Consider the following 18,452-nt stretch of genomic DNA (forward strand, 5'->3'; position numbering starts at 1 on the left):
CTACTCGCGAGTGCAAGGTGAGTAGTTTTATTTCTTTTTACATTTTATTTTACCTATTTCGTCGTCTGTCGACTCCCCTCTGCCCCATTCCAACACCCTTATGTGACCGGCCGCGCCTCGGAAAGGCCATGGTAAAATGATTAGATAGAGACAATTTCATATACCGTTCTACTTGAAAATCATTTCTGGCCTTTACAGCATGTTAAAACTTGAACTGATGGACAGTATTTTTCTCTGGGAACGTTGGCAACCGTGCAGGTAACACAAGGATCTCTGCAGCTAAAGCAGTCACCCACTGAGCTGTTTAGACAAGATACAAGCATGTTACCTGTGTGTCACACGCTGTGCTTTGCAGTATCCTTTAGCCCTCTCTGCTATGTTATAATGAGTCACACATGATCAGAGGGCACAAAGTTTTCTCCTGTAAATGATTTAACCACCAAAGATGTTAGTGGCCTTCCATTTCATGGTTTTGGAGCAGTTTCAAGGCACTTTTAGACCTTCTCAGGACTCAATTAGGGGTAATCTGTGATATTTAGCCCTGCATGGACTTCAATGATTGGTATTACTCTAAGTGTCACACATTTGGAGGTAGGATAACACTCATGTAGACAACAAAACCGTGGAAATGCAACACATTTAATCTGAAAACATGGCCGCTACCGCTACGTGTATTCAGTAAGTCACTAACTGCAACCTTTGTCTGTGGTGTTCAAAACAAACAGAGCAGTTCACGTGGTTTATTATCAGATGGTAGATAAAGGGTTACGATCTGGGAGTAACGCGTCATTCTGCCGAGGTTAGAATGGCGGACATCTTCCTGCGGAGGTTTGGACCCCTCGATATGACAAACCGGGCAGGACTGAGGAACTTGGCGATGACGTGGGTGGAAGAGACGTTTCAAGATGTAGAGCATGTTTCTACCGAGACTCTGCAATGCTTGATGGGAGAGGAGAAAGAGGACTTGCTCCTTCTTGTGAGTTGTTACAGCTTTGATTTGGAGTCTGCTGTTGACAAACTTTACAGTTGCACTTTGAAAATATTGCAAATTTCATGCAAATATCGTAAACTTCCTAAATAGCCCAAAAAACATGCAATGAAAGACTTTTCTTGCAAAACGTTTTTATTGCATTGTTGCCCCGTGAAAGATGTGTTTTGGATGGAGTTCCATTTCCTACAAACCGGTACTCGATTCCGAATATATTTGAAAGTTTTGCAAACGTTGTGAAGTTTTTTTTAAAAACTTCCCAGACTTATGTAATCAAAACCTCACAACTTTGCACCATCATAGTTTTGATGTTAATAAAAGGCGTAGAAAACGTTACAAGACTTTAGATTTTAACATGTCTCTTACCAAAGCTGTCTCTTACCAAAGCTGTCTCTTACCAAAGCTGTTGTGTAACCCTATATCCTATTGTGTGGTATCCAGAAAAGAAAAACATATCATTCTAGTTACCTGACTATGCAGGAGCCATTAAAGGGGGTCAGAGAAGAAGAGTGGTCGGATCCACGTGCACTCTTCAGACGTTTTGGGAGAGCTTAAAGACTTCTTGTACACAGAGAGTCAGGATATGCTCTTTAAGAAATAAATTGTACAGACCCTCATAAGTATTCATCTGGTCACCTTGCATCCAGCCCTCTAGAGCCTTCACTTAGATGTCTACAAAGTCCACCCAGGACAGCATGTTTTCTTTCTGGATGTCCTTGAACTACACAGTGTACTGCTTTGGGGTGAGACCAAATTTCCTGACAAAACATTTTCACATGTGGGAGTAGGAGTCCACCTCCTTCCCTCTAGGGCCAGGAGCCTATCCCTCCCAGCTACTGGGATCAACTCCCACAGGAGTGACCCCAAATATTTGGAGTGGACCCTGCTCATCTTAAGGGTCCTATGAAATGCAGTCAGCCATTTGTCAATACCATCCCCCTCTACATACTTGGGAACTATCCCCTTAAGGAGAGTGGGATCAAACCCACCACCCCTGGACGTCTCAACATCTTCTTACGTTTTGCTGCCACCATTTGTTCCTGATTTTACCTCCTCCCACTACTCTCTAGTTATGTACAAATTCTTCTCTTCCAGAGCTATGGAAGCTAACTAAGCATGAAGCTCTTGCCTTCTGAGGGCCCTCTCTGGCTCCACTCTGGGGGAGCCTCCCCTCCCTCGATTAGATGAAATTCTGAACCTAGTACTAGAAGTTATGGATCAGTCGTCATTACCCACCTCCTAGATGTTGTTGGAGGGACCATCTTGCCCCTCCCCTTCATTCCCTGGAGCTGCTACTGCCCCAGCCACAAGGGACCTAATCATTTCTGCTTTCCTAATTCTATTGCCCCTTGGCCCTACACTGTACCTTGAGCTAACTACTGTGAGTTTAGACAGGTTAGCTAGATCAAGCTCCATGGTATCTCTAGTTTACGGCCACTAAAAAGAGCTTTGGCACCAATTGAACACAAGAACAATTTAGAAAAATCAAAAATTTATGTAATTAAAAAAGAAGTCCAAATTTCAAAAATTCAAAACTCTACTTTGCACCAGGTCAATTTGTAAATATCTTCACTTTTCTACATGTATGGTGTAGTTCAAACACATGTACTAGCCTCACCGCTGATCACCAAATGTTGAAATGTGGTTTAATAGTAGGTGTAGGTAGGTACCTACCAGTAGTAATAAGGCCACAATCACAATATAAGGCCCAGTCAAGGTCTCAAAAAATTACTCCCTTGCTCAATCCTTGTTAGGTGTAGGCAGGCTTAACTTAGGAGACAGGTGTGTAAAGCATTTAGAAACACCAATACATTAAATAAGTAGGACACAACATGAAATTAGGAAATATTTGTATGTTTAAAATGACGCCAAGATGGACAGAATCCAATTTAAGGAACCAGAGATATGCATTTTTAAAGTTAAAAATTAAAACTAGCGCTTAGAAACACATAGCATTCAAAAGTTTACAAAAGGTAGTGCTGGACCTGGATGTAAAACTTTTACAATTACTTGCAGAAGTGTTTGTTGATGCAGGAAAGTGGTCCACAGCACCAGCCAAGGGTTCAGAAGCTTTGTTTTGCCTCTTAGGGTCTGATACTACAATTCCCACAATGCATCCGATCAATCCAAGTAAAATCTAGGTGAAATTTTTCAGATGGATTTGTCCTTGTCGTTTATGTTGCAGGTAGCCCTTCCAGCACGTTTCTACCTTTTGCTGATCAGGGAATCCACTCCTTATCCTTTAAGACAGGCAAAGTCCTTTTGTTGTGATGCCTTGTTGAGTGTGGCATGTGCAGCCCTTATGAATGCAGTCCTCTGGTGTTCAGTCCAATGGTCCAGCAGGGATTTTATTCTTCTCAGAATCTTTCTTTTGTGTCTTTAAGGGTCCACAACACCAATCCAAGGTTCCAGAATCTGTGAGTTGCTCTTTGGGAAGTTGGGATTACAAGACCCACAATGCAACTGGCAAATCGTTAAAAGTCCACTGAATGCTGTCCAGCTATGTTCTTCTTGGTGGAAATGAAGCAGGTGGAGCACTTTTAACCTGTTGCTTTCAGGGAGTCCGCTCCTTCAACTTTCAGAGGAAAGCAGAGTCCTTTTTGGGCTGAAGACCAAAGTGTGCAGCAGGTGCAGTCCTTGTGAGTGCAGCCCTATCTTGTGCAGTCCAAGGATCCCGCAGATCAGGCCTTTTTCTTCTTGTAGTTTCAGGGCAGGGATCTGAGTTGCTGGGCACCTCTCCCTTATTTATACAGTGTTTTTGGTTGATAAGCAAGGAGGCACCCCTGGCCAATGGTGTGCAGGGTGCTACCCTCAGTTATGACCACTTCCTCCAAAGTGTGTTGTATTCGTGTCCCAGAAACCACAATTCATTTAAAATTAAAAATGGTATCTCTCTCCTGAAGGTTAAAATATGAGCTGTTTGGCTCAGTCTGCCAAAGGCTGGCCAATCTGGAGAGGCTGCTAGAAGGCTGGATTTTCAGTTCATCAGAAAAGAAAGTTCTATAACTTATTTTACGTGATAGTTATAATAAATCTAACCTTGGCAAGCTGTTGGATTTAGTCTAGCTATATTTTTAATACTTGGAAGTACATTTCTAGCTGTCTCTTGTCAATATTAAAACTTTATTAAAGTATGCTCATGATAGCCTAGGGAGCCAATGTGCGACAATTGGGAAAAATGAAATTGGCAGTTTTCCCTGTCCAGGGCATTTAAAACATCTATTCAAATGCCCTGGCGTATTTTTGCATGGCATCCTACTCCTGGGGCACACAGGGGAGACCTTAGGGGTGAAGTATATGTACAAATAAGGTAGTTTAAGACTTTGGAAGTACATTTAATTCTAAAGTCGAATTTGCATACAATTTAATTTTAAAAGTAGCCTGCAACGCAGGGCTGTCTTTAAAATTATAGCAGGCAACACAGTAGTGCACACTTAAGTGAATTAAATCTACTGGGCCTCTAAAACTACATGCCCTACCATACACTAAGGACTTATAGGTAAGTTGTCAGTACCAATTGTATATACACCTAATTACATGTACATTTAATCAAAGCACATCCCTGTCTTAGCTTAGCAGAGCCTAGGGCACTATCAGAGACAGAAACCAGTATCAAGTAGTCAAAATGTGTGCGAAAAGTGGGTGGGGACAGCAAAAAGCCCCAGTTTCTCCCACTTCCCACATGGTATGAAACAGATACAACATCCTCCCAACTACAAATCCTACACAGTGTAGAGTGCCACCTATGTAGGCAAGCGCATCAGCACCCCACATAGTGGTAGTAAGTGCTATATAAATATTGCAATATAACACAGTTGGCTTCTCTGATGTATCCAGCCTGAAATTGGCTCTAAGCATCAGCATGCCACCCATCGTTGCATCCTGCTGACACTCTCAGCTAGGGAGGTAGCTATCGGTGGAGCAGTTGGTGTATTGGTACTGGGGCCAAATGAGATTAGGGGCCCAGACTGCCCTGCATTACATACAGTCCACTTAAAAGGCTGCTTGCACTTTTTGTTCAATGTATGGTGGAGAGGAGAAAGGAAAGGGAAGAGGGCACCTAGTCCCAGTGGTAAGGAAAGACAGAATGGAGAGATGAAGCGGGGAAATCCATTCAGATAGAGGAATGACTATATATAATTATAGATAGGTAACTGTATTACAGGGCTGTTTTTCAATGAGAGCAAAGTTCGAGTTGTCTATAATGTCACTCAAAACCCTAAGATGAAAAGCATCCTTGTAATTCACTTTTTACACATCTAAATTGTGTTGTGTGTGTCCCCTGCCCAAATTATCTGCCTCTGCTTTAGTTTCAACTACTATGATGGGCAGAGGAGTAATGAGGGAGCCATACTTAAGATCGCCACCGCCTCCGCCGCCGTTCTAAGTTTAAAAAAATACCAACTCCTACCACCCACTTACCCCCACTATGCCATCTCTTCTCTCCCCTCCAGAAGCTGTGCTTACTAATCTCCAGCAATGCTCTGACAGTCTCTCAAAGAGGCCTGTCAGAGCAGCCTGGAATTTCTTTATGACTCAGCAACAGTAGATTGCAGCTTTTGTTATCAACTGTTGTAACGCCTGAATTTGAACCTAGTTATTAAACTAGTGGCTCTCTACCAGTGTGCAAATGGATCCATATTTTGGACACAGTAAACCATGGTGTTAGACCCGTCTGCTTCTGAGAGTCCCCTCACCACTATGATTTCTTTTGTTCCCCTGTACCTCCCAAAATTTGTCGCTTTTTATTTGTCTACCAGGACTTTTTATGTGTTGTTTCATGGGGTTAGATGTTCCTTGACGCCCAGTTGCTCACAAGGTTTGTGGCACCTATTTACAAGGCGCCTGGCCCAAACCTGTGGCATTACAAACTGGGGTTGTCAACCTGTATAAATGAACCTAAAATGGTGGACACCCTTTTTCCTCATGTGAAGTGACTCCCATTGGAGCCTTCATGAACCCTGGCCTTTTGAGGTTTTGGCGCCCTTTGTTTGGCGCGCATTTCTGACAGGAATTCCTTTATTTTCCTCAGGTACACAAAATGGCTGCTCTAGAACCCCAGTACGGTGGCTGTGAGTGTCCTAAATACCCCTCAAGAGTGCCTTGTCATTGTCACAGCCAGAGAAGGTTCTAGAACCTTCTGGCTCGTGCCAGTACCCCAGGGCACTGGCTATATAGGCCCAGTCCCTGGCGGCCATTTTAGATTTGATGAAGATTTGATGAAGATTTGATGAAGATTTGATGAAGATTAGATAGAGATTCCAGACTTGACACCAGATTGACACCTGCCCTGTTGACCCCTGAGGTGGCTGGTAGCGCAGGCAGTAGAGCAGCAAAGGGTTGCTGGCGTTGTGTCTGACTGGCGTTCCAGTCAGCTACGTGAGAAGTGATCTAGCGCCTACAGCGCCTGCCCAGCGAGTACCTCATTGCCCCCAAAGACTGTGGCCAGATTCGTGTGCCTCTCCGCCCCCCCGGTGGTGAACTGTGATCGATTTATCGAGTCGCGAGGCGAGAGCAAGTTCGCCGCGACCGCGATTGTCAGCTGTGCCCCCTTCGCGACAGGTGCCTCTAGAGGGGAACTCGGACGTCTCCGAGCCCCACCAGCGTAGAGCGCTTCCTGCGCAGATCGAAGGTGAGGTGGTGCGCCGGGGCGGGGAAAGGCCGGCCTTCGTTGGGCGGGACTAGCGTCTTCGCCATCCCCCAGTGACCCGGGAGCTGTAGCTGTGGGCGGGAACCACCCTGAATGCGGAAGTCGGAGGGAGGTCCGTGGAGGTCCGTGGAGCCCCTGAGAGCCCCGTCGCTAACGAGAGGAGTGCTGTGCCCGACTGAATCGTATCTTGAATTGCAGCCGATGTGAGGTGGGCCCGTTTCCTCATAGTGAATGCAGCGTTGTGAAGGAACTGTGAACCGGCATTTATTTGACTGTGCGCGAAGGTTGTGTGACCTCTCCGGCAGCCCGTTCGTCAGTCTAATGACCTTGAACTGGTGCCGCCTGTGCTCAAGTGGTGCTAAAGCCCGCAGGCGCGCATAGACTTCACCGGCAAAGCAGAGATCCTATCCCGGTGACCGCCGAGTGCAAATGATGTATTTACTGTGTTTCCTTGCCTTCTAGATATACGCGCATACGCCTTGAGTGATTATTAAAGAGTCCCAAACCTTATCTTGTGCTCAGAGAAGCCGTATACCTGGTCATTGAAAACAGCATAAACTGTAAGAGTTATCTTTCCCATTTGAAACATATTGCAGATGTAATGATTCTAAAGTATTTAATTGGTGGCAGCGATACCAGAAGAAACATGTGGTTGTTTATTTAAATGAACCAATATTTATTCTGATATTTATTCTGATATATATTCTGATATTTATTCTGATATTTATTCTGATATTTATTCTGATACTCATTCCTGAAGTTATTCTATTTATTAATACTATTTATTACCAGAACTGTATGACCAAAAGAAATGTATATGTGCTTTCCCAGTCAACCCTATTTACAACAAAGAACTTTTATATAAAGGAATCGTATTTTTCTACAGCAGTGGTGTGGTGTCCTTCTTTTTGGTGTGGATGTACAAGGAGTTATTATTGAGTCAGAGCCGGCTTAACACTACAGCCTTCACTTGCCTTGTCACTTGAGCCAAGCTACCCCCTTTGTGCTTGGCTTGCCCATCGCAGGTCCAACACATGGCCTTAACAAATTTGAGGGTTACTTAGCTTTGGTTAACCTTCCAATATCATTGTCATTGTTTTATGATTTGGGAACACCCCGGTTGCCAGTAATCAACCTGTCACATTTGGCGCTGTCCTTATATCAAACGTCATGGTACTATAATGCTCAGGACTCTGCCAATATGATTCTCCAGTTAATCTGTATCCACTTGTGATAAAATATATGTCTATTAGAATATGATATATGGAACATAACGTCAGGTGGTGGTTATGATGCTCTGTAAGATTTATATTAGCTGGAATGTGCTGCTTTTAACTAGTGGACATGTTAAGAGGTCTTCCCCTCTCCTTAAGCAATCCATTTAATAGATGTAGAGTAATGGCATCTTTTTCTGGTTGGTCTCCATGAGTCCATTCATTTCTTTTCACCCTTCACATGATCTGCTTGCAGACCCTGGAGTCACAGCATCTCATTACTGATTGCTACCACATGAGCTGTTTGATAGCTCTCAGCAACTCACGTAATTTTTCAAGTTCTTCAGCACTCTTACACAACGACCGGCATACTCTTTATTTAAACAATCAAGTGAATCTCCCCGGTGCATTTAGCTTCCCCATGCTGTGGGAAGACTTCATTTTCTATTAACCGCTGTCTATGGTGAATTGATATTCGCCACCCCTCAGCTGTTTTAATAGTTTAAATGATGCTACCATGCAACATTCCTTTGGTTAAATACACATTAATTTTTTCCCACAGTAAACCCCATTGATTGTCTTCCCTTGTAGTATTTTGATTAGATGCTATGGGATGTTTGGTAATCTGTTTTGTGAACTCCTTCCCGGCCTGAGGAAGCTCCTGCTGTCCCAGAATATCGTCTTGCACCAAGGTGAGTCGCCCTTGGCGTCCTCCTTGTTTTAAACTTCTTTTTTTGACAACACACATGATTCTCATGCCAGCAGTTGACTCTCCATAAAGGCAGTTCACTTTTCTGTAGTCCTGAGAAAGACCCGCCGTGATGTCTGACCAATAAGACATACACACAGGGTCGAAACGTCAATGCCAATCCTATTGCTTCATGTTCTATGTCAACTATCCTAGTGGCACCAATAATGATATAGGGTGTTTGTTGAACTGCTGAGTTGCGAGAGAACAGGCGTTTCCTATAATAATCCCTTTCCTCTTTTTTTAGGTTTCGCCTGCACAAATATAGTGTATTTAATATAAATCTTAAAAGGGGCTTCCATTCCGTCCTTGCTTCTTATTGGTTCCTGTGCTTGCTATTTACTTTTTCTCCACTTTTATGGCTGTAGCATAGTAATTTCCTGTGTTTCTCTTATCAGTCTACCAAGCCCCAAGTACTGTTTTCATCCGCTTTGTTGGATTTTTGTTTTACGCTTTTACCTGCACAGCGCTTGTTTTGTTTGTCCTGCGCCCTTTACCTAATCTCCCCATGGCCGCAAGCATTTTTTGAACAAGCGTGTGTCCCTAACCCCTCCTGCTGTTCGTTCTAATATTTTAAACTAGCGTGGACTGATTTACATGAGAACCAGTTCAATTAAGAGATTTGCGCAGAATTACAGGATGTTACGCCTTCTGCCAAGATTTACACCATGTTTCCCAGCTTCAAGGTCGGTGTTCTACCCTTAAGCTAAATTCTCTGATCAATCGAGATGATCAGCATTAACATGGCTGCCACTCCTTTGGAACGCACAATTAAAATGCATTTCCATTATGCGTTCCAAAGCCATCTGTTATTTGTATCCTGCTTGTTTAATACTGGGAAATACTCTCTCATGCTCCTTTCCTGAAGGGCACAAGTCTAGTTCAGCAGTCTTCATCGGCCAGTCTGACTTCATATACGAATACATTAAAAACTGTGTAGGAGTTCAGGAGATACTGGGGTGCCTTGGAGAATGTACACAACATGCTACAATCTATGAATACTTCAAACCACTCATGAGTTGTAACCATATAGAGGCACTAAACCACAAGCAGTGTTTGTTATGAGCTTCCCATGTGCCCACCTGTCACCCACAGAAAGGACAGGAACAGCTGAAGGCCAGTCTTCCTGAGATTATCACGCAAGTTCTGGATTCACTCTTGTTCTCCTATTCTACTTCTTGTATGAAAAAAGCCACCAGTCATGTTCTTTCATAGGCACTTATTTACAGTGCGGAGCACAAAATAATTACTTAGCACTAACATATAAGGTGAGATTACTGCCCCACTCATTGATATTCATTCAATTGAGCGAACCTATATGGTTATAAATCGTAGACTGTTCTCAACTGCACTGCCCTGGTGGCTGAATGTATGTTCTGTTGATCTCTCACTGTTGTTTTGTAGGGGTTCAGAAGTCTGTGTTGTCAGCAGGCATATGATCAATAGATACAGATTAAATCACCTCTGTCTCTGCATTGTGCAGACACTGTGGACAGTGGTGGACAGCGCCCGAGAGTTTGGTCAGCACCACTGCTTGAATTAGCAATAGTTGCTGCTATAGTCACATTGTTTGACGGTATTGACTATGTCCTTCTACAGCCCGTTTTATGTCTGTGAGGAAAATACTCATTGTGTTGGTTTCATGATGAAGCTGCATTCCCCTGCACAGACTGAGGCTTTTTCTCAGGCTCGGCCACCTTAGGTTAGCAGATGAGCTGTCTTTGCCTCTGTGTTCACTGTACTGTAGAGCTGAAGTACTCCATGTGCCACTGTAGACATCACTCCTTCTGATGCACACTCACTGTAAGATGGTTTTACCCCACCTCTGGAAACAGCTGTTCACCTAAGGGGTACCCTGGTTCAAGTGTTTTAAGGGGCACATACCTGTTTTCCTTGCTTGCCTTAGGGTCCATTGGCACCCTTGCTATGACCCTGTGTCCAATCAGTGCGCTATTGCATGCTTCAATTGGATTGTAGGTTTTCTACCAGAGGGAGATTATTTGAAATGTTCACAGAAGATTGTAAGTTCCATCGGTGAACATTAGAATTCCTTCAGGAAAAACAGCGCTTTTGACCGGTTGACTCTGTTAAAGGGTAACAACGTTTCCATACAAGCCCCTGCGAGCGGGGCTGCAGCACTTTTAATGGAAATGAACCGACAGAGAGGAGGGACAAATATTGTGAGAGATCACGTTTACTATGTCAGAGTCGAATCAGGGGGTAGTATTGATGCTGGAGTTCTTTCCAGCTACATTAGCTTTCTTTTTAGCAATCACCTTAGATAGTAGCTTGAGAAATCCTTTATTACAAAAAAAAATACCAGGGCTTAGAGCCCGCCCTTTACTTACTATTGGTTGGCTGCATCATCACTTTCTCTCTTTGTGCATTTGTCTCTTTGATGGAGCATGTAACAGGTACTAATTAGTGTCTATATTAATGATCTTCCTCTGCTTTTGCTGGGCTTATGGTACCTTTTTTCCCAGCTTTTGCGACCCTCATAGTCATTACTTCCTCATCATTGTAGCTTGTACCCGTTCACTTCCCGTTTGTGTTGTTTGCCCCATCCTGCCTTCTCTGTTGGCTGACCCATCCTCTCGTCGCTGTTGTTTTCCCCCATCCTGCTGTCGCTGTTGTTTGCACCCTCCTGTCCTGTCATTGTTGCTTGCTTCCCTCCTCCCTCCTGTTGTTGTTGCTTGCCCTGTTATAGTTCTATTCTTTGACTTTGTCAATGTGTTTTCAAGCCATGTACAGCAGCGTGGCTGCTGTGCAGCATGGTTGAATATATACAAAATCTCTGTGACGCGGTCAATGCTGGCCGTGTCATATTGCTTCTTAGGGCTCGCTTGGCAGCGCATGTGCTGCATGCGCTGTCTCAGCGAGACTTGTGTAATCTGTATGTTGGGTTTTGCGCTGTCTCAGCGAGACTTGTGTAATCTGTATGTTGGGTTAAATTTAATGTAATTTGTCTCTCTGCTTGCTATTGGCTTAGTTGTAGTAGTGTTGTTGTTATCTCCTTTTCTGTTGGCTGTAGGTGATTTCCTAACTTCCGTGTAGTCCCAATACAGAGGTGCCTAACTACAGTTTAAGTCAGCTCTGTTGGCAGTTCTTTTAATTGCAAATGGGAATAGCGAAGGCTAGTGAGAGATGGAAAGTAGCGAGACAAAGAGAAAGTTAGTGCAGGTATACAAGGGAGAATGTAAAGATTCCAGAACATTAAAGAGTATGGAAAATGAAACAATATGGAGATATAATGGGGGAGAGTAAAAGGGACAAAGGAGATGAAGGAGAAAAGGGATAGTAAAGAAGTAGAAAATGCCAAATGGAATGGAAACATCAGAGGAGAATGAAGAGGGAGATTGGAAAAGTGGATATCTCATTTGAGAGGGTGAAAGGCAGGCTGGCACAGAGGAAAACTAGAGTTGAAGAGTTTGGAGATGTTCAGGAAATTAAAAACATGGATATGTGGGAGTGAAAGGCAGCATGATGCAGAGGATACAGAGAAACTAGAGGTATACATGGACATGCCACTCCACTCTATGCCACTTCACAACACCCTACCCGACAATACGCCACACTATGCCACTTTTCACCCCTCTGTACTACAACACTCCACTCCACCCTAGGCCACTCCATGAATCTCTACACCACAACACTCAAAGTCACTCCACAACACTCCGTGACACCCTACTCCACTCTACCACACTCTACTCTTGTTGTATTTCTATCTAGGGCCCTAATTCGATATTCCTGATTTGTGCCTTTATGTGGTTATAATAAATAATATCCTTATAAAGGCATAAGAATCATATCCATATTTAGTCGTAGCCCATGCAGTCCAAATTAAGCAAGGCTACTTCCCCAGACTCCTAGAAAGTACAACGAGTTCTCTAAACAAACCAAACTTCCAGCAACCTGGGAATTCCCCATGCTTTTGTTTTGATTTGTCCTAGAACTCCTGTGAGCACTGTAAGAACGGTCAGTTCTTAGTGACATCTTTATTGACGTATTATGTCCAACCTTACGTCAAACCCGGCACCTTTCAGGTATAAATATACCAGTATGCACGATTGACTGAGTAAAATAGCTGTCTATTGTTTTCACACGACTCTAGAGATACACTCTTATTCTGAGGGAGCAAAGTTGTCATGTTTATGGTTGTCAGAAGCTAATCCCTTCTTGTCTATCCAGGGAAGTTAAACTCCTACTTGTTTATTCGAGAAAGTTTCTAGTGACCTCTGAGCTAGCTGGCAAAACTAATTAAGTCTAATATAGTCAGTAGAGACCTAGTCGACCTCAGTCCTACGTCTACACTGCTGTTTATATTATTCCAATGCGCAGAGCCTATTGGGAATATAGGAACTACACTACACTCTACAACACACCACTCTACTTTATGCCACTTTGAGACATTTTACACTGCTCCACTCTACCCTAGTTCAATCTGCTCTGTGCCACTCCACTCCACTGTAGGCCACTCTAGGGGGCTCTACTTTGTGCCACTCCACTCCACACACTTACCAAAGTATTTTACTGAGCTGACCTAAGAAACTAAATACAGTCCCCCTTTCTTTACAGTAAAATAAAACCGGCACCGCGATCGCATTTGATACAGTACGCCGATGGAGCAACAGGGTGACGTTGCGCTCACCCCTGTAAGGTAAAAACGGTAAAATTGCTCCGTAATTGTAATCTGCCACATTTTGAAACCCCTATCCACCTAGACGGCATAGTATACTAAATGCAGCCTCCCCTCTCTCCACAGATAAATATATCCTTCGAGGACAGACCTACCTGTGCCCATTGGCTGTGTGACTACCAGCACGCAAAGTAAGTCCTTTTACCCGCCACCCCCAATTATTCTTTGACCTAGCATAGTTCAGGGCCCTGATGGCACCTATTTTATTGTATTTCAGTATCCTTCGGAGCTTTTGGAAGCCCCCCTACGGACGGTACATATGATGACCGTTTGCTGATGTAGGTAACCTTCCACATCATTACCATGAATAACGTTACCACGTCTGCTCACCCTCCATAAAATTCTGAATTCTTTATTCGCATTACCTTATAGGCTCTCCATTCTCTTCCTGATGAAGACCCCAACATGAGGCTGTGAATTGCCCTTCTAGCGTATCAGGGGTCGAAACGTAGAAATACGCCTCTTTTCTTGACACACCATAGGAGACAAATAAGAGATGTATTCTCATTATCTATGTGTGATGTGAAATTGGGAACCTTTGCCCATTGATTTGACTGTAGAGGTTTTTCATTTTTAATCTGGATGTAAATATTATGTCACAACACCTTTACCCTGTCCCTTTCACTCATTCACTTACCCTTCCCTTTCACAGAGAGCACCTATTTTGAATATTGAATGTAATGATGTTACAATTACATGTACCTACCTTAAATCGCTATTTACAATCTTGGCTATAAATGAATAAAATGCCATAATGAATGAAATGAATAATTTTGATATTCTTTGAACTGGTTTCAAATCTAATGGTGACCGTGGTTCTATTTTGAATTGTATATGTTTATTAAATTTGCAAACTCAGACCAACCTCTTATGTACTGACTCCACTCCACACAGTGCCATTCTGTGCCAGTTTACCCCACTTCCCTCCACACAAGGCCACTTTATCCTGATACCTCGCTCTATGCTACTTTACTGTATGCCACTTGACTCTACGCCACTCTGCTCTACATCAGTTCAGGCAATGGCTGCAATCTATGCCACTCTACTACACTCCACTGTATGCCATGCCACTCCACTCTACCCTTCTCCACTTCACTCCACTCAATGCCACTTTACGCTGCTTTACTCTATGCCAGTCCAGGCTACTCTATGCCACTCCACTCTACTCTATGCTATTACACTCTACGCCACTCCTCTCTATGCCACTTTATGGCGCTCCACTCTTTGCCACTCCACTCTACGACACTTCAGTCCACAACACTTTACTTCACTCTACTTCACTCCATGGAATACCACTGCACTTTATGACACTTTACCAGTGGTGCCTTGCATATATTTAAGGTTGTGGGGCAGGCAACATATGGGTGACATTAAGATAATACAAAAAAAGACACTTACCTTGCAGACTTGCCACACAAAGTCCTCCTAGCTTGGGTGTCTTTGCTCTCCAGTCCTCGCACGTCTCTCAGCATGAGATATGCATCAAGATTGGAAGGAACGGACTTTCGCAGTGCTCCTAAGAGCACTGGAGGCCTGCGCTTTCTATAACCTAGCTGTCTAAACAGCTGGGTTAGAGAAGTTTAAAATGTGTATGTGTGGCTGGCCGTCGCATGACGGCCAGCCAAAGAGACATGCACACTTTAAACATAAGTGCACGGCTCCCTGATGCCACTCAGCAGTACTTGCCTACCTGTTCTGACACTCAATTCAGGATGGGTTGCTTGAAAATAAAATGGTAATAAATAAACTTTATTCCCATTTTATTTTTAGCTGCTCTGGGGCATTATTTTAGGGGACGACACTCCTGCACTTTACACCACTCTGCTCCACTCTAGGCACCCTACTCCATGGCCATCCACTGTACCCCACTCTGCACTTTACTCCACTCTGTGACACCTTAGTCCACTCTATATTGTGCCAATCTACGCCACTCCATTCTATGTCACTCTACTCCACTTTACACCACTGTACTGTGTGCCAAACTGTGCCTCTCCACCCACTCTAAGACACTCTAAGACACTGCACTCAGTGGGGTAGCAAGGGGGCAGCGGAGGTGGCTGTCCTCGCCGGGCGGCACCAATTTTGGGGGCAGTGGAGGCTCCACCCCTGCGCTTACATGTGTTTGCCGCGGGGAGGGAAGCACAGAATTTATCGCCAGCACCCTCCCCTCTCTTCAGCACTGCAGTGGGTGCCAAAGGCAGGAGTGCCTAGCTACGCCACTAACTGCACTCTACAGATTGTTTTGTCTTTTGTATCCTTTCCGTGTTCTCCTTTTAGATGTATTTTTATTGCATGTAATGTTTATGATATCATGTTTTTTCAACAATAGAGAAGTAGAAAACCTGTTTTTTAAATGTACGTTTTACTATAAACATGAAACACCAGATGATTATATGTGTTTATTGGTATATGCAATAACTCTTTTTCATTAAATATTTTATATATTCAGCACTGTTGTGGCACTTTTCTAAGGTTTGGGGTGGTGTGTATGAGTTGTGGATTAGTTTCATATTCATGTGAGTTGGAACAATAATAAATGAATTCTTGTGATGGTTTATGACCCCAAAGAGAACATTTTGTGACTTTACAGTCTGTCACAGGTCAGACACAGAAAAACATATACAGAAATTATAAACAGATGCCAAAAGCAAATGCTAACAAAGAAGGAAGACATGGAAAAAAGAAAAAAAGAAAGGTTAGATATCTTTTAAAAAGTCCTTGCTCCAAACTCGTTTCCTCTTCCCATGCTTTGACCTGTAATCTACTAGCGACCATGGCACACATTTTCGAAGCTTATGTGTTGACACTGCGTCGCGAAAGGTGACACAGAGCAACTCTACCACTTATTTTGGATTTCAAGAGCCATGCAAGGCCTGTTCTATGTGGCCATGCTTGGTTTAGTAACAAGAAATGTAACGCAACGTAGCATCTTGTGCTGCGCTACAATACATTTCTTAGTGTTGGGCGTTCCATGGATGTCCCCATTCATCCACCCATGGAATTGACACAATCCCATATTTACTTAGGTTTGCATGAAATTGATGTGCCAACCACAAAGAGGGATATTTCTCTTTCTTACTTCCTCTTTTTAAGCATTCTGCATCACACATAGAAAGAGGAATGTGCTTCTTTGGATTGTCTATGTGCAGCAAGGTACCCCATGTTGGTGTGAGTCAGCCTCAAGTGCACTGGGAGAGATCTGAAGACTGCCATACCTTAATGGATATCCAGCTCATGCAGCACAACATAGCATAGCAACTTTGCTTTCTGCCTTGCGTTGCATGAATATTTGATAAATATGCCTCTTGGTCTCCTCAACACTTGTCTTAAGTGCTATAGTTTGAGCAACCTTTTCAACCCCATCTTCTTTTCAACCCCAGCCACGCCTTATACTTCTTCCGTGATGTTACTTCTCTGAGCTATAACTTTGGCTAGCCTTTCTTCATGTCACTTCTTGCCAGAACTTACCATAATGGCACATGAAGAATCTTCTTTTACCATTCTTTTACCACTTTCACAGGCCATTCCACACATTCTGTCCTAATTTGATCCTCACACTGTCCCACACCTTAATAATGCATTCTCTGACACAGTTCTTCTACCCATGTTGTCTCAAACATTTATTTTAAACTTTCTCCTTGTTATTACCAGAATGGCAGGTCAAGAATCCTCTTTTACCACTTATGCAGGCCCTTTCTCACATTCCTTCCTAATTTAATCCTCATGCCTCCCACTTTTCTTTAAAGCACTGATTTGCATAAAGTGAGCATCTGTCCAGAGTGGCATGGTGGGCAGAAACGATGTATCAAAGGGCTGCCAAAAGTGATCGCTAGTGACTGAGATTAATTCAAACATTCCATTCATCACCTTGTTGTTTGGTGCAGTTGCTGCCACAAGTGCAATGAGTGTCCCCAGACATAGATCCAGTGCTGATTGTGCTGTAGTACCCAAACTGCACCCTAATGGCAAAACCCAAATAGACCGAAACCACTTAGGTTTTTTTCAGGATTTGTGGAGATGGGCAAGAGGACACAATAGACTCTGCGCTAGAATGCCTGTAAGATGGTGGTGGGCAGGTTAATGGCAGCCTGGGCACCATGACAGCTGGCCTGGAGGCTTACGGGGTTGGGCTTCCGGGTCATGAGCGGCAGAAGTGCATTATGGGGCCTGGCAGCTTCTTGTGTTGCATTGGCTCCTTCGTTGTCACTACAATTCGCCCACCGTATTACCCATCCTTCTATATTTTTTTTTTGCTCCTTCCTCAGTTCCTTATGACTCTACACCACAATACTATTTTGAATATTAAAAAGTCTATAAAGTCTTTTCATAGCCTGTAAAACAGGAAGATGTTTGAAAATATTTTGCCCAGCCATTGGCAATCTGCATTCCAGAAAAACCAATCAATAGAATATAGATACAGGTTGAAGGCACAAAGCCAATCATTTCCAAATTATCAGTGGTTTCCCCAGTGATTGGAAAAATGGTGGAGAAGCCATAGTGGCGCCGCACTTTCGGCCAGTGCATGGTTCTCCCGGTAGAGGGACAAAAGATCTGATGCATGCTTATGGCCGATAATGGTCAATAAAGGACTGAGGGCCAGATGTAGGAGCCCTAATAACGGTCGGAAACGGCCGATTTTGGCCGTTTCCGACCGGTATTAGGGTTTTCAGATGTAGGGCATGCATTTACAGAATCGGTATTTTACCGAATCTGTATTTACCGATTCGGTAAAATTACCGAATCGGTAAATACAGACTCGGTAAAATACAGATTCTGTAAATGCAGATGTAGCTGGCACATGTCAGAGTGCCACAGGGCTTTAAGAATTGGTATTTTACCACCCAATCCAATTGGGTGGTAAAATACCGAATCCAGGTGTGCATGCACATGTGTGCATGCACACCTGTGCCATGTGACACACAGACATGCCCTTAGGGCATGTCTGTGTGCCACATGGCGCGCATGCCTATTTTTGGGGTGCCAGAGGGTGTCAAAGTGACACCCCCTGCACCCTTGCTGAAATCGGTATTTACCGAATCTGTAAATACCGATTCGGTAATGCCCATTGATTCCTATGGGCTTCAATGCCCATAGGAATCAATGGGCATTACCGATTCGGTATTTACAGAATCGGTAAATACCGAATCTTAACGATT

General features: G+C 43.6%; 1 protein-coding gene across 1 annotated transcript in view; it reads left to right on the plus strand.

The window, feature by feature from the left end:
* The first annotated feature begins 778 nt into the window (after nucleotides 1-778).
* The window catches only part of LOC144824436 (uncharacterized), a 79,050-nt gene continuing 61,376 nt past the window's right edge, over nucleotides 779-18,452 (plus strand). The window contains exon 1 of the mRNA XM_078683537.1: nucleotides 779-976. Within this exon, the coding sequence (XP_078539663.1) occupies nucleotides 806-976 (171 nt within the window). The 5' untranslated portion in view covers nucleotides 779-805. The remainder of the gene's footprint in view (nucleotides 977-18,452) is intronic.

Source organism: Lissotriton helveticus, chromosome 3_1 (assembly GCF_964261635.1).
Source record: "Lissotriton helveticus chromosome 3_1, aLisHel1.1, whole genome shotgun sequence".
Lineage (NCBI taxonomy): Eukaryota > Metazoa > Chordata > Amphibia > Caudata > Salamandridae > Lissotriton > Lissotriton helveticus.